Source organism: Bos indicus x Bos taurus, chromosome 7 (assembly GCF_003369695.1).
Source record: "Bos indicus x Bos taurus breed Angus x Brahman F1 hybrid chromosome 7, Bos_hybrid_MaternalHap_v2.0, whole genome shotgun sequence".
Taxonomy (NCBI): domain Eukaryota; kingdom Metazoa; phylum Chordata; class Mammalia; order Artiodactyla; family Bovidae; genus Bos; species Bos indicus x Bos taurus.
The window spans coordinates 101,218,831-101,243,592 of NC_040082.1; the positions used below are offsets into that span (position 1 = coordinate 101,218,831).

At 40.4% G+C, this 24,762-nt stretch overlaps 1 protein-coding gene and 1 pseudogene across 1 annotated transcript; both read left to right on the top strand.

Moving 5' to 3' along the window:
* The first annotated feature begins 10,009 nt into the window (after positions 1 to 10,009).
* LOC113896435 (olfactory receptor 7A17-like) lies at positions 10,010 to 10,975 on the top strand. Its single transcript, XM_027548624.1, has one exon. It carries the CDS (start codon positions 10,010 to 10,012, stop codon positions 10,973 to 10,975), a length of 966 nt encoding a protein of 321 aa, XP_027404425.1.
* A 9,090-nt stretch (positions 10,976 to 20,065) lies between these two features.
* LOC113896436 lies at positions 20,066 to 22,114 on the top strand (annotated as a pseudogene).
* The last annotated feature ends 2,648 nt before the right edge of the window (positions 22,115 to 24,762 follow it).

The window sequence follows — 24,762 nt, forward strand, 5'->3', positions numbered from 1 at the left end:
TGCTGTGTTCCAATAAAAACTTTATACTGAAACAGGCTGTGACTACAATTTGTTCTATGACAACAGTGTTCTGAATCCTGATTTAGAGTGGAGATCCAGACAAAGGGAGTAAGTAAACCAGAGACAAAACTGCAAAATAGAAAGAATATAAAAATATAGCTCCTATACTGTTAATGGGTTTCACTTGTGTGTGTGTGTGCTCAGTTGTGTTCCGCTGTTTGTGACCTCATGAACTGTAGCCCAGTCTCCTCTGTCCATGGAATTTTCCAGGAAAGAATATTAGAATGGGTTGTGTTGACTAAAAAATACAGTCACAACCTGAAAGTAAAGAGTTACTTTATTTGGTGGGACTGTCCCCAGCCCTGGAGAGAGCATCTCAGTAGCTCTGAGAAAACTGCTCCAAGGAGAAAGGAAAGGGAGTCAGATTATACACCTTTGCAACAAAGGGAGCAGGCAGGCTGAACATCAAAGTCAGATATCAAATTAAGGAGTTTAGCATTCTCTGTATGGGAAAATGTACGCCTCTGGACTCACTGAATTCATTCCTTTCATATGCACCTTGGCTATCTTGGGCCAAACCCTGTTTCCTTGTTCTTCTTAAGGAGGGGCAAATGTGACAAAATGGCTGCTTCTTGCATTCCCCCACTGGGGGTATGGTAACATCTGCTGGATTGCAGTTTTAGAAGTCCCCACAACCGCCCACCCCCCACCCCATTCAACATTTGGAGGCCAGAGATAGCTGATGACTGTGACATTTCTTGTTTATTGATATGGCAGGAGATGTTTTCATTTTACAGTTGCTGTTTGCTACTCCCAGGAATCTTTCTGACCCAATGATGTAACTCAAGTCTCTTGCATCTCCTGCCCTGGCAGGCGGGTTCTTTACCACTGAGCCATCTGTTCCCAAACAGCTGCTCCCTGTGTCCGTGTGTGACAGCAGGCAGGTGGCTAAAGATGAACAGAGAAATCGGGGCAGGGCCAGGTGGCAGGAAATCCCATGTCACATAAACAGCGAGGACCATAGGCAGACAAGGGAAAGCAAGAACCTTCAGATGGACAGGAAGCCACATGTTTTGGGTGATAACGGTTCTGTAAAAACCTAGAGGGGTGGTATGGGGTGGGAGATGGGTGGGAGTTTCAAGAGGAGGGGATATATATATATACTTATGGCTGATTCGTGTTTGGCAGAAAACAACACAATTCTGTAAAGCAATTATCCTTCAATTAAAAAGCAAATGTTTGGAAAAAATGATATATTCTGAACTGTGGTGCTGGAGAAGATTCTTGAGAGTCCCTTAGATAGTAAGAAGATAAAATCAATCAATCCTCAAGGAAATCAACCCTGAATATACATTGGAAGGACTGATGCTGGAGCTGAAAATCCAATACTTTGTCCAGCTGATGAGAAGAACTGACTCATTGGAAAATACCCTGATGCTAAGATTGAAGGCAGGAGGAGAAGGGGGCAGCAGAGGATGAGATGGTTAGATAGCATCACTGACTCGATGGATATGAATTTGAGCAATCTCCAGTGATAATGAAGGACAGAGGATCTTGGTGGGCTGAAGTCCATGAGATCACAAAGAGTTGGACACAATTTAGTGGCTGAACAACAATTCCGTGGGTGATTTTAAATATATATCCAAATATGTCATGTAACAAATCTTTATAAAGAGGAGTAAATAACTGCTCTAAATTATAGTTAAATCTCCTAATTTGTCAAACGTCACATGAAGCCAAAGATTATATATGGTTTTGTAGCAAACAATACAACTCTTTTGTTGAAGAGGGATTACCAGTATTCTGGCTATATCAGGAGCTATTGATCCTTGTGTTAGGTAGTTAGAATAGGAAACAGGAGTCCAGAATGGCGGTGGCTAAAAGACAAGGAAGGGAAAAGCCTGCAAAAATAGAAGAAAGGAAGGTCCGAGGACCAGAGTGAGGACCTCAGGTAGAACAAATAGTGCTCCTGGCTAGCCCAATTTACATAGGACAGGCCCAGGGGGAGGGAAAAAAAAAACATATAAAAAGAGGAGCCAAAGGGCCGGGGGTCTCTCCCGCACACTGGGGCACTCTTCTCTTTGTGTCTTTGGGTCGACATGCCCTCACACCTCGAGGATGGATTTTCCTGCTATTTTCTAAATTAAACAGAGCTGTAGCATGGAGCTGTAACACTGATTTGTCTAAGAGCTATAACATGGTCTGTTTGAGACCTGAGAGCTATAACATGGTCTGTCCAAGACCTGAGAGCTGTGACACACTAAGGGCTTTAATGTACATCACTCCAAATCTTTGTAGTGACGAGGCAGAACCGAGGAGCATACACTTGCCTGATACTTGGAACAAGATAATAATTTAGAAGTCCATGGAAACTAGTCAAAATAGGTTCCTCCTTTTCAGATTAGAAAATGTTAACTGAAGGTTAGGATAAAGTGCAAGGAGGTTAGACCTATGGAAGGCTGGAGAATTCATAAGAAGTAATACAAACTAGATTCAACTGATATCCAACCATGTCTCCTGGGAACAGAGTTTCAGCAGGAAAATTTTATTCTGTTTCTAGTGTCCGACAGGGAAGTGATGTTCTCTGAGATAGGAGTAACAAAGCAAAGAGTGCCTAATGAGCAGACATAAGGACCTGTAAATATTTCCTCTGTTACAGTCCCTGTAGATGTAGAACCTTGAGCTGCACAGGACATGGTTGATGTTTTGGAGGAAAAATTATGGCTGGGGTACCTTCCTGGCAACAGAGCTTCAGTTTTCACCATCAACCATCCAGGGAGGAATTTGTATTTCCACACAGATTTTCCTCTCATAGACCCCATCTAGGTGAGTCTATGAGTTTATTAGGTAGTTCAGGAAAGATTCAGAGAGAATGGAAGTGGAAAACTTTTATTAGAAATCACTTGAGAGCCTAATAAGTCTAGTACAGACTCGAGATATTTCCCGTGCTTGTTTGGTAACTTGGCTAATTAATTGATAGTTCAATTTTTAATATGTTAAAAAGAGAACTGTCTGAAGGACTAAGCAAAATGCATCCTTGTTGATGATTAAGTGATGGGAATGGAAGCCCAGTTGGATGAGAGTGGGGAGGGAAGTGGGAGCATAAAGTGGTTCCAGTAAAATTCAGATCATCAGCTCAGATCAGATCAGTCTCTCAGTCATGTCTGACTCTTTGGAACACCATGAATCGCAGCACGCCAGGCCTCCCTGTCCATCACCAACTCCCAGAGTTCACTCAGACTCACGTCCATCGAGGCAGGGATGCCATCCAGCCATCTCATCCTCTGTCTTCCCCTTCTCCTCCTGACCCCAATCCCTTCCAGGATCAGAGTCTTTTCCAATGAGTCAACTCTTCGCATGAGGTGGCCAAAGTACTGGAGTTTCAGCTTTAGCATCATTCCTTCCAAAGAAATCCCAGGGCTGATCTCCTTCAGAATGGACTGGTTGGATCTCCTTGCAGTCCAAGGAACTCTCAAGAGTCTTCTCCAACACCACAGTTCAAAAGCATCAATTCTTCAGTGCTCAGCCTTCTTCACAGTCCAAATCTCACATCCATACGTGACCACAGGAAAAACCATAGCCTTGACTAGATGAACCTTTGTTGGCAAAGTAATGTCTCTGCTTTTGAATATGTTATCTAGGTTGGTCATAACTTTCCTTCCAAGGAGTAAGCGTCTTTTAATTTCATGGCTGCAGTCACCATCTGCAGTGATTTTGGAGGCCAGAAAAATAAAGTCTGACACTGTTTCCACTGTTTCTCCATCTATTTCCCATAAAGTGATGGGACCCGATGCCATGATCTTTGTTTTCTGAATGTTGAGCTTTAAGCCAACTTTTTCACTCTCCACTTTCACTTTTATCAAGAGGCTTTTTACTTCCTCTTCACTTTCTGCCATAACAGTGGTGCCATCTGCATATCTGAGGTTATTGATATTTCTCCCAGCAATCTTGATTCCAGCTTGTGTTTCTTCCAGTCCAGCGTTTCTCATGATGTACTCTGCACAGAAGTTAAACAAGCAGGGTGACAATATACAGCCTTGACATACTCCTTTTCCTAATTGGAACCAGTCTGTTTTTCCATGTCCAGTTCTAACTGTAGCTTCCTGACGTGCATATATTTTTCTCAAGAGGCAGGTCAGGTGGTCTGGTAGTCCCATCTCTTTCAGAATTTTCCACAGTTTATTTTGATCCACACAGTCAAAGGCTTTGGCATAGTCAATAAAGCAGAAATTGATGCTTTTCTGGAACTCTCTTACTTTTTCGATTTATCCAGCAGATGTTGGCATTTTGATCTCCTGGTTCCTCTGCCTTTTCTAAAACCAGCTTGAACATCTGGAAGTTCATGGTTCACATATTGCTGAAGCCTGGCTTGGAGAATTTTGAGCCTTACTTTACTAGCGTGTGAGATGAGTGCAATTGTGCGGTAGTTTGAGCATTCTTTGGCATTGCCTTTCTTTGGGATTGGAATGAAAACTGACCTTTTCCAGTCCTGTGGCCACAGCTGAGTTTTCCAAATTTGCTGGCATGTTAATAGCTCAACTGGAATTCCATCATGTCCACTAGCTTTGTTCGTAGTGATGCTTTCTAAGGCCCACTTGACTTCACATTCCAGGGTGTCTGGCTCTAGGTGAGTGATCACACCATCGTGATTATCTGGGTTGTGAAGATATTTTTTATACAGTTCTTCTGTGTATTCTTGCCATCTCTTCTTAATATCTTCTGCTTCTGTTAGGTCCATACCATTTCTGTCCTTTATTGAGCCCATCTTTGCATTAAATGTTCCTTTGGTATCTCTGATTTTCTTGAAGAGATCTCTAGTCTTTCCCATTCTGTTGTTTTCCTCTGTTTCTTTGCATTGATTGCTGAGGAAGGCTTTCTTATCTCTTCTTGTTATTCTTTGGAACTCTCCATTCAGAGGCTTATATCTTTCCTTTTCTCCTTTCCTGTTTGCTTCTCTTCTTTTCACAGTTATTTGTAAGGGCTCCCCAGACAGCCATTTTGCTTTTTTGCATTTCTTTTCCATGGGGATGGTCTTGATCCCTCCCTCTTGTACAATGTCATGAAGCTCATTCCATAGTTCATCAGGCACTCTATCTATCAGATCTAGGCCCTTAAATCTATTTCTCACTTTCACTGTATAATCATAAGGGATTTGATTTAGGTCATACCTGAATGGTCTAGTGGTTTTCCCTACTTTCTTCAATAAGTCTGAATTTGGTAATAAGGAGTTCATGGTCTGAGCCACAGTCAGCTCCTGGTCTTGTTTTTGTTGAATGTATAGAGCTTCTCGATTTTTGGCTGTAAAGAATATAATCAATCTGATTTCCGTGTTGACTATCTGTTGATGTCCATGTATAAAGTCTTGTCTTGTGTTGTTGGAAGAGGGTGTTTGTTATGACCAGTGCATTTTCTTGGCAAAACTCTATTAGTCTTTGCCCTGCTTCATTCCGTATTCCAAGGCCAAATTTGCCTGTTACTCCAGGTGTTTCTTGACTTCCTACTTTTGCATTCCAGTCCCCTATAGTGAAAAGGTCATCTTTTTGGGGTGTTAGTTCTAAAAGGTCTTGTAGATCTTCATAGAACCGTTCAACTTCAGCTTCTTAAGCGTTACTGTTTGGGGCATAGACTTGGATTACTGCGATATTGAATGGTTTGCCTTGGAAACGAACAGCGATCCTTCTGTCGTTTTTAAGACTGCATCCAAGTACTGCATTTCGGACTCTTTTGTTGACCATGATGGTTACTCCATTTCTTCTGAGGGACTCCTGCCCACAGTAGTAGTTATAATGGTCATCTGAGTTAAATTCACCCATTCCAGTCCATTTTAGTTCGCTGATTCCTAGAATGTCGACGTTCACTCTTGCCATCGCCTGTTTGACCACTTCCAATTTTCCTTGATTCATGGACCTGACATTCCAGATTCCTATACAATATTGCTCTTTACAGCATCGGACCTTGCTTCTATCACCAGTCACATCCACAGCTGAGTATTCCTTTTGCTTTGGCTCCATCCCTTCATTCTTTCTGGAGTTATTTCTCCACTGATCTCCAGTAGCATACTGGGCACCTACTGACCTGGGGAGTTTCTCTTTCAGTATCCTATCATTTTGCCTTTTCATATTGTTCATGGGGTTCTCAAGGCAAGAATACTGAAATGGTTTGCCATTCCCTTCTCCAGTGGACCACATTCTGTCAGATCTCTCCACCATGACCGGCCCATCTTGGGTTGCCCCATGGGCATGGCTTAGTTTTATTGAGTTAGACAATACTTTGGTCCTAGTGTGTTTAGATTGACTAGTTTTCTGTGAGTATGGTTTCAGTGTGTTTGCCCTCTGATGCCCTCTTGCAATACCTACTGTCTTACTTGGGTTTCTCTTATCTTGGGCGTGGGGTATCTCTTCACGGCTGCTCCAGCAGCCATTGCTCCTTACCTTGGACGAGGGGTATCTCCTCACCGCCGGCCTTCCTGATCTTCAATGTGGGATAGCTCCTCTAGGCCCTCCTGTGCCCGTGCAGCCATGGCTCCTTGGAGGTCGGGTTGGTCCTCCCGGCCACCGCCCCTGGCCTTGGGCGTGGGGGCGTGGGGTATCTCCTCCCGGCTGCCGCCTCTGACCTCTGACGCTGGGTATCTCCTCTCCGCCGCCCTCCCTGACCTCGGACGTGGGGTAGCTCCTCTCAGCCATTCCTGTGCCGTCACAGTGTGGAACTCTCGGCCGCTGCCCCTGACCTCAGACATGGGGTAACTCCTCTTGGCCGCCGCCCTTCGAGCATGGGGTCCTCCCGGCTTCTTCCCCTGACCTCGGGTGTGGGGTGGCTCCTCTTGGCTGTGCTTAGCGCGTTGGTCGGCAGCCACCTGCGGTGTAAAATTAGAGGATATTAAAGGAATTTCCTAGATAAAGGGAGTAAGAAAAGTAGGTTTAGAGGCATGTGCAGCGAACTAAGGACATTTTTTAAAGATGTGATGCATTAAAGCACGTTTTGCGTTAGTTAGCGGAGAAGGCAATGGCACCCCGCTCCAGTACTCTTGCCTGGAAAATCCCATGGATGGAGGAGCCTGGTAGGCTGCAGTCCATGGGGTTGTAAAGAGTCCGACAGGACTGAGCAACTTCCCTTTCACGTTTCACTTTCATGCATTGGAGAAGGAAATGGCAACCCACTCCAGTGTTCTTGTCTGGAGAATCCCAAGGACAGCGGAGCCTGGTGGGTTGCCGTCTATGGGGTCGCACAGAGTTGCACACGACTGAAGCAACTTAGCAGCGTTAGTTAGAAAGATATATTCCCATGGAGGTAGATACTATCTTGCAACAGAGACATACATTTCACAGCATATTCTCTCATGTTGGTATTCGCATGAAAAAATATGGATTTAATATGAAAACAGGGATGGTACTGAACTTTAATTTGTAAGACTTCTTTAGGAATAAGTGGGAAAGCAATGGAGAAATTTATGAGACAGAAGAAAAAAAAATCAGTTAAATCTCATCACCAATGTTAATCATTCACATAATAACATGAAAGAACTATGCTAAGCTCTTAACATACATTTGCCTACTGATGTAGAAGGATGGACATCACTATTCCCACTGAGTAAAGATATTAATGTTTAGAATGGATCTATAGTCTTTCTTAAGTTCATACAGCTAACATGTGTTAGATCTACAGTTCAGATGCTGGTTTTCTGATTCAGTTTTTTTTGTATTGAAGATCATGTAGAAAAGTCTTTCTTGGAGAAGGGAATAGCAACCTTCTCCAGTATTCTTGTCTGGAGAATTCCATGGACAGAGGAGCTGGGTGGGCTACATTCCTTTTACCAATTATGTTTTAAAACTTAATTTATTGTTGAACTTTGTATATTTTCTGTTGCTAATATTTCTAACATAACAATGGTTTCTAATAATTTTTAATCATTTTCAAACAATAATCAATTGTTGTTAGTTTTCTAGTGCAATGTTCAACCAGTAGGATGTTTCTTTTTCCTCCTTTGACTGCCATTTTAACAGAAAAAGAATAAAAGCTTTTACATTATAAAGCACTATAAAACATGTTTTGACAGCATAAAGATAACAACTCATTTTTCTTTTGATAAATTGCTGTAGGCTGCTCCATTAGGTATTCTGAGCATCAAGGGGATAAAACTGGGGTTGGAATGCTGCCACTACTAAGGATGCTTTGTCATCACAGTCCCTCAGGGATGAACTGAGCTGATTAGATCTTGATTTGTTAATGAAGGCGTTCAGCATGGGGGTGACCATGGTATATATCACTGAGGTCATTAGACTTGTCCTAGAAGATGAGATACCTGCAAAGCTGAGGTATACATAATCCAAGATGTGTGCTCTAAAATAAGGCAGCCAGGAAGAGATATGACCCCCAGGTGATCCTTGTTTTCTTCCCCACGTCCTTTTCTTCTTTGTCATATTTTGAACTGCTTTTAAAAATATATCTTTTAATACAGAGCACAAAATGGTCACATTAAAATGAAGCCCCACAGGAGGCTCACCAACTAGAACTTATGTACTGTTTCTACATTCTCTAGGGTAAAGATGTTTTGATGTTGAGAACTTGCTTTGTATTATTCCTTTCCTAAACATTGTGGCTGGGGAGTTGAGAACTAGGGAGTGATGGGGCTTACCTGGTGGCTCAATGGTAAAGAATCTGCCTGCAATGCAGGAGCCTCGGGTTCAATCCCTGAATTAAGAAGATCCCTTGGAGAAGGAAATGGCAACCCACTCCAGTATTCTTGCCTGGGAAATCCCACGGACAGAGGAGCATTTTGCTACAGTCCATAGAGTCACAAAGAGTCGGACAGGACTGAAGCAACTTAGCATGGACACACAGGGAGTAATAAGCCCAGTAAGTAATCAAGTGCTCTATTTGTGTGAGAGTGTGTTGTGGGGAATGAGCAGTTCTCTGGGCAGTGGTACTTAAGTTTTTCCACTCAAAAATGTGACCTGTAAAAGACAGACATGAAAGTGTTACCCAGAAGATGAAAATAAGGATCTGTTTCTATTCAAAGGAATCATTTTAAATTTTAAAACAAAATAAAAGTGTGAAAGGAAGAACATGTGCATGAGGGACTCTTTGTGCCTTGCAGTTTGGGCAGCAGCAGGGAGGTCATCAGCATCCTTTGACATCATCTCCCTTACTCCCCTTGCTCATTCCCCTGGACACTTTGGCTTCCTTTGAGCCTTGACTACTTGAAGCAAGTCCCACCCTCAGTGACTTTGCACTGACTCTTTCCCCAACAGGGCACTCTCCTCTCCCAGATAACATAATATCTCGCTTTGTCTTCCATCAGGTCTCTGTTCAAATTCTCCTTGTTTGAGGTCTCCCTGAGCTCCCAGTAAATCATAACACCTCCACTCTATCTTATAAGTCAAAGTAGCTAAGTAGTGTCTGACTCTTGTGACCCCATGGTCTTGCAACCCCAGAGGACCTGCCAGGCTCCTCTGTCCATGGGATTCTCCAGGCAAGAATACTGGAGTGGGTTGCCATTTCCTTCTCCAGGGGATCTTCCTGACCCAGGGATCAAACCCAAGTCTCCTGCATTGCAGGCCAAATCTTTACCAACTGAGCTATGAGAGAAGCCTCTGTCTTATACCTGCTTTGTTTTTCCATTTGCTCTATTTTATAGTGTGAATTTTTTCCACAGCATCTTTCACTATAAGACATGGTAATGTGTTTTTGTATTTGTTAATTTATATTTTTACTCACTATTGGACTGTAGGGAGTTTTGTTCTTAGCATCCTATACATTCACCCCAGAAGATAGGCAGTATTTAAAATAAATTCCTCAAACGTGTGGAAGAATTTTGCATTTAAACTGGGTAATACATGAGCTGTTAGCCAAAAGCCTGAGTGTGAAACATGAATTTCTAATCACAGATGTCATGGAAGATACTTTGAATACTATAGAAATGTGTAATTTACAGCTTTTCACTATGTTAATGCCCACATGTGCAAAAATTAATCATGTTCTTTTTTTGTTTCCTAATAGTGACCACCAAAATATGGTACCAGGCAACAAAACACAAATTTCAGAATTTATTCTTCTGGGATTTTCAGAGGAACCAGCACTGCAGCCCCTCCTATTTGGACTTTTCCTCTCCTTGTACCTAATCACTGTGGTTGGAAATCTGCTCATCATCCTGGCCGTCATCTCAGACTCCCACGTCCACACCCCCATGTACTTCTTCCTCTCCAACCTGTCCTTTGTGGACATCTGTTTCATCTCCACCACCATCCCCAAGATGCTGGTGAATATACAAACACAAAGCAAAGTCATTTCCTATGAAGACTGCTTCACTCAGATATATTTTTTCCTACTATTTGTACAGTTGGATGACTTCCTCCTGACTGTCATGTCCTATGACCGGTATGTTGCTATCTGTCACCCACTGCACTACACAGTCATCATGAACGCCTGGCTGTGTGCACTGCTGGTTCTGGTGTCCTGGATGATAGGTGCCCTGAATTCCTTGTTACAAACTTTACTGGCCCTGAGCCTGTCTTTCTGTACAGTCTTGGAAATCCCCCACTTCTTCTGTGAATTCAAAGAGGTGATCCAACTTGCCTGTTCTGATGCCTCTCTAAATAAAACCATGATGTACTTTGCAGTTGGGCTGTTGGGTGGTGGTCCATTTGCTGGGATATGTTACTCATACTCTAGGATAGTTTCCTCCATACATAGAATCTCATCAGCTCATGGGAAGTATAAAGCATTTTCCACCTGTGCATCTCACCTCTCGGTTGTCTCCTTATTTTATTGTACAGCCTTAGGAGTGTACTTTACCCCTGCTGTTACTCACAATTCACATTCAAGTGTAACAGCCTCGGTGATGTACACTGTGGTCACACCTGTGCTGAACCCCTTCATCTACAGTCTGAGGAATAAAGACATAAAGAGGGCTCTGAGAAAATTCTTTAGGATGGCAACTATATTAGAACCAATTGTTTTAAGGCAGAAGAAGTGTTGATTTTTGCAAGATGCAATGCCTTAGAGGCTAAAATTGTGATTTTCTGATCAGATTGTGAAAAGTGCACTTTCTCCTTCAATTTACTGCATGATATGTCCATTTATTTCATTTCAACTTCTTTATACAAGTTAATTAGCTCTCTTGACTAATGTTTATGCTATTTGCTATCTTTTTTCCTTTGTCATTTTGCTACTTCCACAAATTGATTTGCAAACTTAAGTGGAATATATGGAAATTCCCATTTACCTCATGACTCTTCATGCATTCCTTGGGAATAATTTCTTCTGAAGTGAAATGTTTTATATTGAACAATTTATTTTTCAGTTTACTAAAAGAAAAATCGTGAGTTGTACTATTTCTCTGGGAAAAAGTACCAACTTGGCAACTGAAGCCATTTCCACAATTTCATTAGACAGTCAAATATGAAACAAAAGTTTATCACTTTTTTTTATGCATCATTTATTTGTTCATCACAACCACACACATGCTGAACCCCTTTATCTGCTTTCTGAACAAGAATGACATAAAGAGAGCTCCAAAGAGATTCAATGGGATGGCAGTCACAAAGCAGTCAATTGCCCTGGGGGTGATGAACTGCCCTTGATTCCACAGAAAATAGTCCTGCAACCAGAAGTTGTGATTCTTTGTCCATTGTGTAATAAAATTCACTCCTCTTTGTTTCTTGGAATATCCATTTTATTTTAATTCAAGCTCTCTATACAAATCCAGTGACTCACTTTATTAAGCTTTCTCCTCAGTCTATTATATAGGCATTTTTAAAAAGTTTTGTTTTTTTCTATTTCAAAATTCTCCAAACTTTGGAAATGAAATATTTGGACATTTTCATTGTTTATGGAGTAACGTGAGGAAGAATTTCTTCTTAAATGACATATATCATCCCAAGTAATTTTTGCCTTGTTTTCCTGAAAGAATAGTCATGAGATGAATTACTCATATAAAAAGAGTACAAGTGAAATATAATGCAATTTATATAATTTTATAAGACGGTTGATTGAATCATAGAGTATGGAACTGTGGATAAGGAACATTGATTGCAATGTTATAGGCAGATTTTCAACTGCACAGGGTGTCATTGCCCCAACCCCTGCATTACTTGAGTCAACTCTTTATATATGTATATGTATGTGTATCTCATGATCAAAGGTGACTCACTAGAGAACTTGACCATCTATCCAGTCATGTGATTCAGGTCACAATTTATGCAACCAAACACATCTACCAACCTACTGCTTAACAGGGAGGAAACTGCAATGGAGTACTTTTTAACACCATTTTCTGTAATAAAATTCAATGGCAGTAATGAGCAAATGCTATCTTTAAATATAAGAATAAATGCATAGTTTTGCCAAATACAATTATGTAAAGTTTAAAAATAAAATAAAATTAAAAAAAAAAGAATAAATGCATAGAATGAGAAAATTATTATAATCGCTCTCAATTCTGTACAATTTTATATTTTACTCAGTTATTGCTGCATAACCACTCACCCTAATAGTACATGTTTGAATGCAATACCTTTATTATCAAGTGAGATTTAATACTGAATTGTTCTGATCTCTTTGGGCTCCTCATAAATCTACATGCACTTGTAATTTTATACATGACAACTCTACAAAAGCTCATCCAGGAGGTTGTATGTAGCCATGTGGCAATTCTTTCTTCACTAATATATGATGGTCTACTCCACTTATGTATGCATTTTAATCTTGCAACTTGTGGGAAACATAGTTTATCATTGGTGACGTCAGCATCATGGTGGCAGAAAACGCTCCCTGTGTCTCACCTCTTCAATCTACAACTAGTAAAATGTCCATAACTAAACAAAGTTTTTCTAACCAACATGTCAGGGCACCAGAGATACACACTGTTGTACATCTGAAGGTGAATGGATTTTTCACCTGGAGGAGATGGAACTGGGAGAACAACAGAAGCAGTGATCCTGGTCTCAGCTACACAGCCGAGGCAATTGAGCCCATTGCCCCAGAGGGAACTGGTAGCATCAGTGGAGGTGGTACACGTGACCCTGGCCTCCTGGATGCAGCAACATCTAGAGCCACAGACAGCCAGGTAGTACAGATGGTGTAGCCCTCAACCTTGGTCACTCTGGATGGGTCAATAGAGCACACCATTTTCATGATTCCCCCAGCAAAATGATGGCAAAGAAAGAATCTTATAGGCAGCCAGAAAAAAAGAAGAGTAACCTACAAAGGTATCATCATTAGGCTATGAGCAAATTTCTCAAGTCAATGAAATATCTTATTTATAATATTGTTATACAAAAACTGTCAACCAAAATATCCAGAAAAGTTACCCTTCTGATATGAGAGAAAGAAAGGTTATCTCACAAATAAAGAAAAGCTGTTGGAGTCCAACACCCAGAACCATTTCATAAGCAATATTGAAATGCAATCTTCTATTTAAAATGAAAAAAAAAACAACAACAACAAAAAACAAAAGTACCTGAAGACTGAATAAGGTGATAGATTGAATCAGAAAATTGAAACTGTATATGAGACAAGGTTGTTAACAATTATAGTACAATGCTTAAAGGAAAAAGCATTACAAATAACTGTAGCTACTTCACTGGTAATAATCACAACATGATGAAGAATATTTCCAGAATTGTACAATTTCAGGGAAAAGAATGCAACTGAACCACTTTATCATATTACATACAAAGATAAACTCAACATAGGTTAAAGACTTAAATGTGAGCTCTGAAACATTAAAAATCATAAATAAAACATAGGCAATAACACCTTAACTTCAGTTTTAGAAATATTGGGGTGGGGGTGCTATATTTCCCCAGGCAAGAAATATAAAGGTAAAAACAAACAGAACTATGTCAAACAAAAAAGCTCTGCAGTGAAGGAAACCAGCCACAAATCTAAAAGGAAACCTACTTGTGGGAAAAGGTATTTGCACATTATACATCCAATAAGGGATTGTTATTCAAAAAAGGAATTCAGCCAACTTAATTAAAAACATAAACAACCAAATTAAAGACAAGTAAAGGACCTTCAATAGACATTTTTTTTTCCCAAGGAATATATACAGATGGTCAACAGGCTCATGAAAAGAGCTTTGACATGTTCAGAGAACTGGAGTTCAAAACCAAGTGAGATACATTTCCCACTGGTCAGAATGCCTATTGTTAAAGAGACAAAAATCAACAAACATTGGTAAGGACTACATGGGACCAGGAAATGATACCCAAATTCACAATTTCTTCCTCTTGAATATCAGAGGAATCAAAACTGCAGTCCCTCATGTTTGAGAGTTTCCTGTCCATGTACCTGATCACTGTGTTTGAAAACCTGCTTATCTTGAGAGTTCCCTGATGGTCCAGTGGCTAAGACTCCACACTCCCAATGCAGGGGCTCAAGGTTCGATTCCTGATTGGGAGACTAGATCCCACAGGTCACAACTAAAAATCTCACATGTTGCAGTGAAGATCTCATACATCACAACTACGACCCTGTGCAGCCAAATAAATTAAAAGACAAAAACTGCTCATCATCCTGGCCACTGTCTCTGACTCCTACTACCGCAAACCCATGTAATTATTCTTCTCCAATTTGTTCTTTTTAGATAGGTTTCACCTTAACCACCATCCCAAAGAAGGCAAAATCATAACCTATAACTATACATTCACCCACTCTTTGTAGATTTGGACAACACTTTCCTGACCACAAAGGCCTATGACCCCTTCATGGCCATCCATCAACCCCTGCACTATTCTATAACTCCAAACCTTCTGCTCTGTGAACTGCTGGTTCTGGTGTTTGATTCACGAGTGTCCTGTATTCCTGGCTATAAAGATGAATAGGGTCACAACTGTCCTTCTGTACAACTTTGGAAATCCTCCACTTTTCCTGTGAAATCAAACAGGATGTCCAACTTGCCAATTGTGACACCTTTCTTAGTGACATGGTAATGTATTTTGAAACCATAATATTCCTGAGTGGTGATCTCTTGCCTGGGATCCTTTATCCATATTCTAAGAAAGGTTCCTCTATACGTGTAATGCCATCAACTTGGGAGAAGTATAAAGTGCTTTTCACCTGGCCTCTCACCACTCAGTTCTATCCTTGCCTTATTGTATGAGCTTTGCTTGTACCTCAGCCTTGCTTCTCCACCAGCCCTTCTGCTCAGAGTCTAGTGCATTTGCCTCAGTGATATTCACTGTGTTCACACCCATGTCAAACCCCTTCAGATCTGCAGTCTAAGGTACAAAGACATAAAGAAGGCTCTGAAAATATTCTTTGGAATGGCAGGTATAAGAGGACTAACAGCCATAGCATTAAAGAAGTTCCCACTTTTGCAGGATGCAAAGTATTTGAGCCAGAATTTGATACTTTTTGATCAGAGTGTAGAAGTAGAAATTGCTCGCTCCCTCTATTCCCTGAAATTTTCATTTTTTTGATTCAAATTCTTCATAGTAGTGAAGCAACTCACATTTATAAGTTTTTTCTCTGTCTGATTTATAAACAACTTTCCCCTTTGTCCATTTTTAAATTTCTCAAAAATCTTCCCAAACTTGATTCACAATATTTACAATCCCCATTTTTTTTCATGGGATAACATGGATTTCTTAAGAATTATTTCTTCTCAAATGATGCATATCATCTCAAATATTTTTTCTCTTGTGTTATTGAAAGAATTATTATAAGTAATAGCACCACAGTGAGGAAAAACTACACTTACTAGCCAAGGTATTTTATGTAATTTAATATCAGAGGAAAAATGACTATAGTTTTAATTTTGCACACACCATTCCTTAATTATTGCCTTATTTGCTTATGTAAATTATTTCCTTAATTGGTCTTGACAATGGAGACTTTAACCTATAGTTTGCTTTAGAGGTGGTTATTCAGATTTTTTCTTCTCTTTAGGATCCTGTTCTCTTATTTACCAATGTCCACAGTACTTACCCTAGTTACTGGCAAGTGTTAGTCAACTACAGATTTCCAAGTGGAGTTTACACAGAAGAACACATCTGAATACATTCACTTAACATGACCTTTGAGTCAGGGGAAGAAGTCAATAGGTAGAAAATTTAAACTACACTTTGTATTACTAAGCAAAATATTTCACTTTCATGCCCTGTATCTACTCACTAAAGTTTGGATTTTGGTGTGCTTGGGAAAACATCCTATTCTCATTAAGGTAAAAGATTGGTTGCTGTGTTTAAAATGATACATTCTGTGTAATCACCTATAAAGCATGTGAAAAACATTTTCAAAATTATATATATAAAATATTTTTGGTGAAGAAGATTAATCTGAACAGTGAAAGTGAAAGTGTTAGTGACTTAGTCATGTCCGATTCTTTGTGACCCCATGAACTGTAGCCCACCAATCTCCTCTGTCCATGAAATTCTCCAGGCAAGAACACTGGAATGGGTTGCCATGTCCTCCTGCAGGGGATCTTCCTGACCCAGGGATCGAACCCAAGTCTCCAGCTTTGGAGGCAGATTCTTTACGGTCTGAGCCACCAGGGAAGCCCAAAACTGTGTATACCTGATTCCAACACAGAACCACTTTCTTGCTACTAAAGCATAATTCACAGACCTGGACCTGCAGCGTCAACAACACCTGGGAGCTTGTCAGAAACAGGGTCCCTGGGTTGACAAGAAACTTGGTGAATCAGAGTTTGCATTGAACTAAAAACCTTGGTGATTTGTATGTATAGTGAATTTAGAAATATTTTGATCTAGAATAGGGATTCTCACCATCTTACTAATGATTTGGAACAGGATAATTGTTTATATTGGATGCTATTCAGTTCAGTTCTGTCACTCCGTCGTGTCCGACTCTTTGCGACCCATGGACTGCAGCACGCCAGGCTTCCATGTCCCTCATCATATCCTGGAGCTTGGTCAAACTCATGTCCATCAAGTCGGTGATGTCATCCAACCATCTCATCCTCTGTTGTTCCCTTTTCCTCGTGCCTTCAATATTTCTCATCATCAGCATCTTTTCCAAGAAGTCAGTTCTTCACATAAAGTGGCCAAAGGATTGGAGTTTCAGCTTCAGCATCAGTCCTCCCAATGAATATTCAGGACTGACTTCTTTTAGGATGGACTGGTTGGACCTCCTTGCAGTCCAAGGGACTCTCAAGAGTCTTCTCCAACTAATGCTGCTAATGTTCTGTGGTTTATAGAACATTAGCAGCATCCTTTCAGATACTGTAAAGTAATTCCAAGAACTAAATATTCTCAGATTGAATCACTGCCCCAGAGTTCCAGAACTGAGGGATTCCAATCAGACTCCATCCCTTACTTGGTTTATACTTTTGTTTGTTTGTTTGTTTGTTTTTTGGTTTATACTTTTGAGTAAAACATTAAATCCCACTGAGTCCTATTTTGACAATGAAAAATGATGCTCATAAAAGCACTATTTCATAGAATACACTGGTTTTAAAATTAAATTTAACAATCTCTATAATATGCAAAGGTTTAACTGGTGGCTCAGATGGGAAAAAAATCTGCCTGCAAGCAGGAGTCCTGGGTTCAATCCCTGGGTCAGGATGACCCCCTGCAAAGGGAATGGCAGCTCAAGTATTCTTACCTGGGAAATCCCATGGACAGGGGAGCCTGGCAGGCCACAGTCCATGGGGTCACAAAGAATCAGAATGATTGAGCGACTAAGACACGCATACACATAATCTGATAATCTAGTTTATGGGACACAATAATAGCTCATTTCAGTCTCTCAGTCGTGTCCAACTCTTTGTGACCCCATGAATTGCAGCACGTCAGGCCTCCCTGTCCATCATCAGCTCCCAGAGTTCACTCAGACTCGTGTCCATTGAGTCAGTGATGCCATCCATCCATCTCATCCTCTGTCGTCCCCTTCTCCTCCTGTCCCCAATCCCTCCCAGCATCAGAGTCTTTTCCAATGAATCAACTCTTTGCATGAGGTGGCCAAAGTACTGGAGTTTCAGCTCAGTATCTCTTTTATAATTGCAAATATTTTATATTGAGGACTAAATAACAGCTCTGAACTTGTGATGTAAGTAGAAAACTCTCAAATGGCTTGGAAAAACCATCATGAATCCAGGGAATATAATACCCAATATTTTATACTAAAGGAGAAAAGTTATCCCCCTTTTTGAAGGCAGGGATAGTTATTTCTAGAAACTTTGGTGATTGTGTCCCCACCACAAATCAAAGATTTGAAGACACATGTGACCTATTTAAGAAAAATCTTCAATAATATACTTTTGAGAAAATTTGAACTCAAGGATGTGATGAGGTGCTAGGAGGCTTAAAGTGCTTTGGAAGCAGGAGAATTACTGGAGAAGGAGTAGTAAAAACTGAATTCACCTAACTTATAAAGCAGTCTTCTACAAACAGAGAATCAGCAGGGAAAAGAAAAAAAAAAAAAAATCCGTTCTGCCCAGACCAGTGTCTCCAAAGGAAGTCCTGTACTTATAGATTGGAGTCACAGTAGGAAAACATGTTTAATGAGCTGACATAAAGGCAATGGCAACCCACTCCAGTACTCCTGCCTGGAAAATCCCATGGATGGAGGAGCCTGGTATGCTGCAGTCCATGGGGTCACTAAAGGTCGGATACGACTGAGCGACTTCACTTTCCCTTTTCACTTTCATGCATTGGAGAAGGAAATGGCAACCCACTCCAGTGTTCTTGCTTGGAGAATCCCAGGGATGGTGGAGCCTGGTGGGCTGCCGTCTATGGGGTCACATAGAGTTGGACACGACTGAAGCGACTTAACAGCAGCAGCAACAGGAAGATGTAAATACCTGCTCTCCTGCAGTCCCTTAGCCTGTGCCATAGCTGTTTGACTAGGATGTGATCCTTGCTTTTGCAGCTCTGTATCTGGCTAGAATTCTTCCTGTTGTCTTGTTCGTGGACAAAAGTTTGTTCTGCATCGTCAGTCATTTTCCTTCTACGCAGAAAGCTTGCTCTCAGATTCTGCAGGCAGGAGAGTCCAAGAGCTGAACAGACAGTTTAGGAGAGGGTGAAAGAGGACGTAAGCCAGGAACCTGTACCTGAGGTCACCTAAAGACCACCGTAGCATAGCCCAGAGGTCACTGTGGCTGTTTGCTGGCTTTCCTTATCTTAGTGTTTATTTATTTATTGTCTAAAAAATAAACTGAACATTGCACTCAGAAATGCAAGTGTTGATGCTGACAATTAAATGGTGTTAATGGAAGTTAAATTAGAAAAAAAAATGATAGACATAAAATGTTTTCAGTAAAATTAGGCAGTAAGTCTATGAATTGTATTTATTAATGTGCATGTACATGCTTAGTCATTCAGTCATGTTCAGCTCTTTGCAACCCTTTGGACTACAGTCCACCAGGCTCCTCTGTCCAATGGACGTTTCAGGCCAGAATATTGGAGTGGGTTCCTATTTCCTCCTCCAGGGGATGTTCCTGACTCAGAGATTGAACCTGCATCTCCTGTGTCTCCTACATTGCAAGCAGATTCTTTACCTGCTGAGCCATTAGGGAAGCCCATATTTACCAGTAGGAGTAGAGAAATAAGGATGAACCTCAAGGAAAACAGAAATCTTCTCCTGCTTCATATAAAACATTTCCAACTTTTGTTGTGTTTTGTGTTTCCTGCTTTGAATTGTTACTTTATTCCTTTTGCTTATTTTTCTTTTAGGATATTCAATCTGCAAGTTCTTTCACATCATAAAGATATAACCATTTCTGTCCTTGGCAAAGAAAATTTTTGCTTTATTATTTTCCCGGGCATCAAGGAGATGTCACTGGATTTGGAAGGTTGCCAAACCAAGGAAGCTTTTCTTCACTGTATTGTCTCAGGATACATTTGGGCTATTGGAAATTTTCTCCCTTAATATTCATTGGTCCATTTAACTTTCCTCTCTATTTTTTTTCTCCTCTCTCTTTCTCATACTCTTAATATTTTTCAAATATAGAGAAGAAAGTGGCCATGTAGAAAAAGAACCCCAAATTTATTGGTCCATTAGAAGTTCATGAACTGGAATTTCTAGGTACCATTTATACATTCTATACAGGAAAGATAATCTGATTTGACCAGCTTGAGATGTCAGAACTCATGGCCTAAGGATGCTGATTGTAGGTAAGTAATGCATGGAGTTACACATCCCAGGAGTTCTAACAAGAACTTGTTCTTGTTAATTCACACCTTGTGGATTGAGAACAATTCTTCAAGCAGAGGCACTTGGGCTTATATAATAAGGGGACTTATAATACAGAGGCAAGAATTCAGTCAAAGATGGTATACTACTAAGGATGTCATCTACTTTAATTCACATGATATTTTTGCAAGAAAATAGAGAATATGTAAGGAGGGAGTCTCTGTGGACTGAAGGTTCAGCTGTAGCAGGGAGGCCACCTTGCTCCTCAGCATGCCTGACACCATCTCTAATCATTCCCCCTCTTTCTTATTCTCTGACCCACTGGCTTCCTTTTTGGGTTTGAACATGTGGAACCAGCATCTTCCTCTAATCCTTTGCAGTGGCTGTTCCCTCTGTAGGCACTCCCTTCTCCTGATACAGTACTAGATTCTTCCCTCTTTTTTTTTTTTTTTTGAAGTCTAATGCTCAAATATCTTCCTGTTTGCTTACCTTACCTGAACACTCAGTACAAAATAACACCTCCTACAACTCTCTCCTTCATAACTGGTTTTGTTTTTTCATAGCATCTGTCTTCACCTAACATATTATATAATACTTTATTTGCTCATTATCTCTCAACATCCTTGAGTTGTGGGATATTTGTTTTTCATCATCTCTACTTATTGCTTGGATCATGTTGGCACTCAATATGTATTTCTTAAATGCATGAAAGAATTTTGCATTAAAGCTGTGTAGAATATATGACCTTTTTGTAAATGTGCTGAGAATGGGACAAAAATCCCTAGTTACAGATAATTTGGGGGTATAGCAGGTGATGCTGGTGGTAAAGAACCTGCAGGAGACTTAAGAGACTGGGGTTTGATCCCTGGGTCAGGAAGATCCCCTGCAGGAGGGCATGGCAACCCACTCCAGTATTTTTGCCTGGAGAATACCATGGACAGAGGAACCTCATAGGCTGCATTGCATGGGGTCTTCACACAAAGTCAGACACAACTGAAGTGGTTTAGTACACATACTCTCAAAGAGAACTTATCTATACATAAAATAGTAAAATCAGTTTCTTGATGTCACAATAGATATTGTAGTAGTTCAGATATGTGACTTATTCCCATATGTGTGAAAAGTAATTATGTTATTTTCCTTTCTCCTGGTAGTCAACTCCAGCACATGGAACCAGGGAACAACACACAAAATTTTAAATTTCTTCTTCTCAGATTCTCAGAGGCACCAGAACTGCAGCCCCTCATATTTGGGATTTTCCTCTCCATGTACCTGATAACTGTGTTTGGAAACCTGGTCGTCATCCTGGCCCTGTTCTCAGACCCTCAATTCCACACCACCATATACTTCTTCGTCTCCAACCTGTCTTTTGTAGACATCTGTCTCACCTCTATCACGATCCCAAAGATGCTGATGAATATTCAGACTGAGAGAAAAGCCATAACCTATGAAGGCTGCATCGCCCAGATGTAGTTTTACATACTTTTTGCAACATTAGATGACTTCCTGATGACTGTGATGGCCTGTGACTGGTTTGTGGCCATCTGCCACCCCCTGCACTACACAGTCATCATGAGCCCTCGGCTCTGTGGACTACTGTGTCTGGTACCCTGGGTAGTGACTGCCATGTATTCCTTGTTACACAGATTAATGGTGTTGCAATTGTCCTTCTGTCCAGATTTGGAAATTCCCCACTTTTTCTGTGAACTCTATCAGGTGATACAACTTGCCAGTTCTGATACTTTTCTTAATAACATGATGATCTGTCTTGCAACTTTCCTACTGGGTAGTGGTCCTTTTGCTGGGATCCTTTACACTTACTCTAAAATAGTTTCCTGCTCAGGGGCAGTATAAAGGATTTTCCACCTGTGCATCTCAGCTCTCAGTTGTCTCCTTGTCTTATTGTACAAGCCTAGGATTGTACCTTAGCTCTGCTGCTACCTATAGCTCACATTCAAGCACAATAGCCTCCGTGATGTACACTGTGGTCACACCCATGTTGAACCCCTTCATCTAAAATTTGCTCCTTCTGTAACCCTGTTACCTGGAAGGGTTAATTTTGATAATTTTGGATCTGTTTCTCTGGCTTTCACTCCTGTTTTGCTGTTTCTGTTATTACATGCATACACCATGGCATGCCTCAGTGAACCCTGCCCCGCCCTTGTTGCTGTTCAGTGTCTAAGTTGTGACACACACTTTGCAACCCCTTGGTCTGCAGCACACCAGGCTTCCCTGTTATGTTCTGTTATGGTGCATAACAGCATATAAATATCTCTCTTATAATTACAAGCATTTTATAATGAGGGACTAAATGATAGCTCATAACTTCTGATATAACTGGGAAATGTCTTAGTGGCTTGGAAAGCTATCATGAATCCAGATAATATAACGTCCAATTTTTATATTTAAAATATACACAAAATTACTTTGTCTTTGATGAGGTGAGTAGAAATTTTTAGAGATTTCAAGGGTTATGTCCCCACCACCAATCAAAGCTTTGAAGACCCATGTGACTCAGTTAAGACAAATTCTCAATATTACACTTTTGAGAGAATTTGAACTCAGGGATGTGATGAGGTCCTGGGAGGCTTAGAGCTTTGGAAGCAGGAAAGTTAAAGGAGAAGGAGTGATAAAAACCGAATTCACCTAACTTATAATGCAGTCTCCTAGGAACAGAGAATCAACAGAATAAAGAGTCCGTTCTGTCCAGCCCCGTGTCCTTAAGGGAAATCACATATTTAGAGTAACAAAGGATAAACATGCCTAATGAGCCGACACAGGAAGCTGTCAATATTTCCTCTGCTGCAGTCCCTCAGCCTGTGCTGCTTTGGTTGGACAGGATGTAGTTGTTGCTTTTGCAGACCTAAATCTCACTGAGAAACCCATACTTGATCTCTTCTTGTTGTCTTGTAATTAGACACAACTTGGGGCTGCATCAACTATTTAGGGGAGAATTTGGACTTCCACACAGAAGCCTTCTCTCAAAGTTTCCAAGCAGGTGAGTCTGAGAGCTCCACAGATACTACAGGAGAGGATCAGTGAGGAGAGAAGCCAAGAACATGTACCTGAGGTCACCTGTGAGGCAGTCTAACATACACAGGTACCAGAAATCACTACAGTCTTTTGTTGGCTTTCCTAATAATTTAATGTATTTGTTTATAATGGTCAGAAATAAAATTGAACATTGCATTCCAAAATGCAATTTTCTATGTTGACAATTAAATGGTAATAGTGGGAGTTCAATTAAAAGAATAAACGGGAAACATAAAATACTTTTATGAAAAGTACATCATAAATCCCCAGAGATCAATAATCAACAGGAGTAGACAAATACGGTATTACTCATGAAAGGTTATACAGAGAATTAAGGCCACTTTTTTAATTGTAATATGGGATATATTAGACTATATTTCCACTTGAAGAAGGTAGACCTAGACCAATGAATGCTTGCAAATACTTCCCTGCAAGAACAGAGTATGAAATGTACATACCCAGATGTCTTTGCTCAACTCTGGGCATTTACATTAAAAAATCTTTATTTCATTGGTGAGAGTATGCTAATGAGTTTCACTTTGCAATTGTTTTTTTAATTTAATTTATTTTTTTAACACCAAAAGCATTTTGTATTGGGGTATACCAAGTTAACAATATCGTGATAGTTTCAGGTGAATAGTGAAGGGAATCAGCTATACATGGACATTTATCCATTCTCCCTCAAAACCCCGTCCTATCCAGGCTGCACAGAACATTGAGCAGAGTTCCATATGGTATACAATAGGTTTTAAGTGGTTATTGATTTGAAATATAGCAATGTGTACATGACCTTCCCAAAGCTCTTAACTATCCCTTCCTCCTGGCAACCGTGAGTTTGTTTCTTAAGTTGGTGAGTCTTTTTCTGTTTTGTGAGGCTGAATATATTTGTGTGCTTGTTAGCCATTCAGAGTTTATTTAAACAAACAAAAAAAAAAGCTCATAGAAATCTGTTGTTTTATATAGTAGTGCCAGTGTGCTGTTATTCTTTTTTTTTGTTCTTTGAGACAAAGAATTGTTTCTTTACACAAAACAGACTGTTTGCCATTTAGTTCTTTTATATGTGTGCATACTCAGTCATTTCAGTCATGACTGACTCTTTGCGACCCCATGCACTGTAACCCACCAGTCTCCTCTGTTTGTGAAATTTCCCAGGCAAGAACACTGGAGTGGGTTGCAATTCCCTCTTCCAGGCGATCTTCCCCACCTTGGAATCTAATCTCCTGCATTGTAGGTGGATTCTTTACCCAGTGATCCACCTGGGAGTCCCCCAGTTCTTTTTTTTTTTTTTTTAACTTTACATAATTGTATTAGTTTTGCCAAATATCAAAATGAATCCACCACAGGTATACATGTGTTTCCCATCCTGAACCCTCCTCCCTCCTCCCTCCCCATACCATCCCTCTGGGTCGTCCCAGTGCTCTAGCCCCAAGCATCCAGTATCGTGCATAGAACCTGGACTGGCATCTCGTTTCATACATGATATTTTTCATGTTTCAATAGATATGTATGATATATTTGTGGGGATTGTATAAAAGTTTATTAATTTTGTTTGTCAAATCTATCATTCATAGTATTCTCTTCATTGTTTTTAAAAAAGAATTTAAGTTATAGTTGACATATAAAATGTATTTG

Excerpts from the sequence above, each read along its gene's own strand:
- LOC113896435 (XM_027548624.1), top strand. The coding sequence starts at position 10,010 with ATGGTACCAGGCAACAAAACACAAATTTCAGAATTTATTCTTCTGGGA.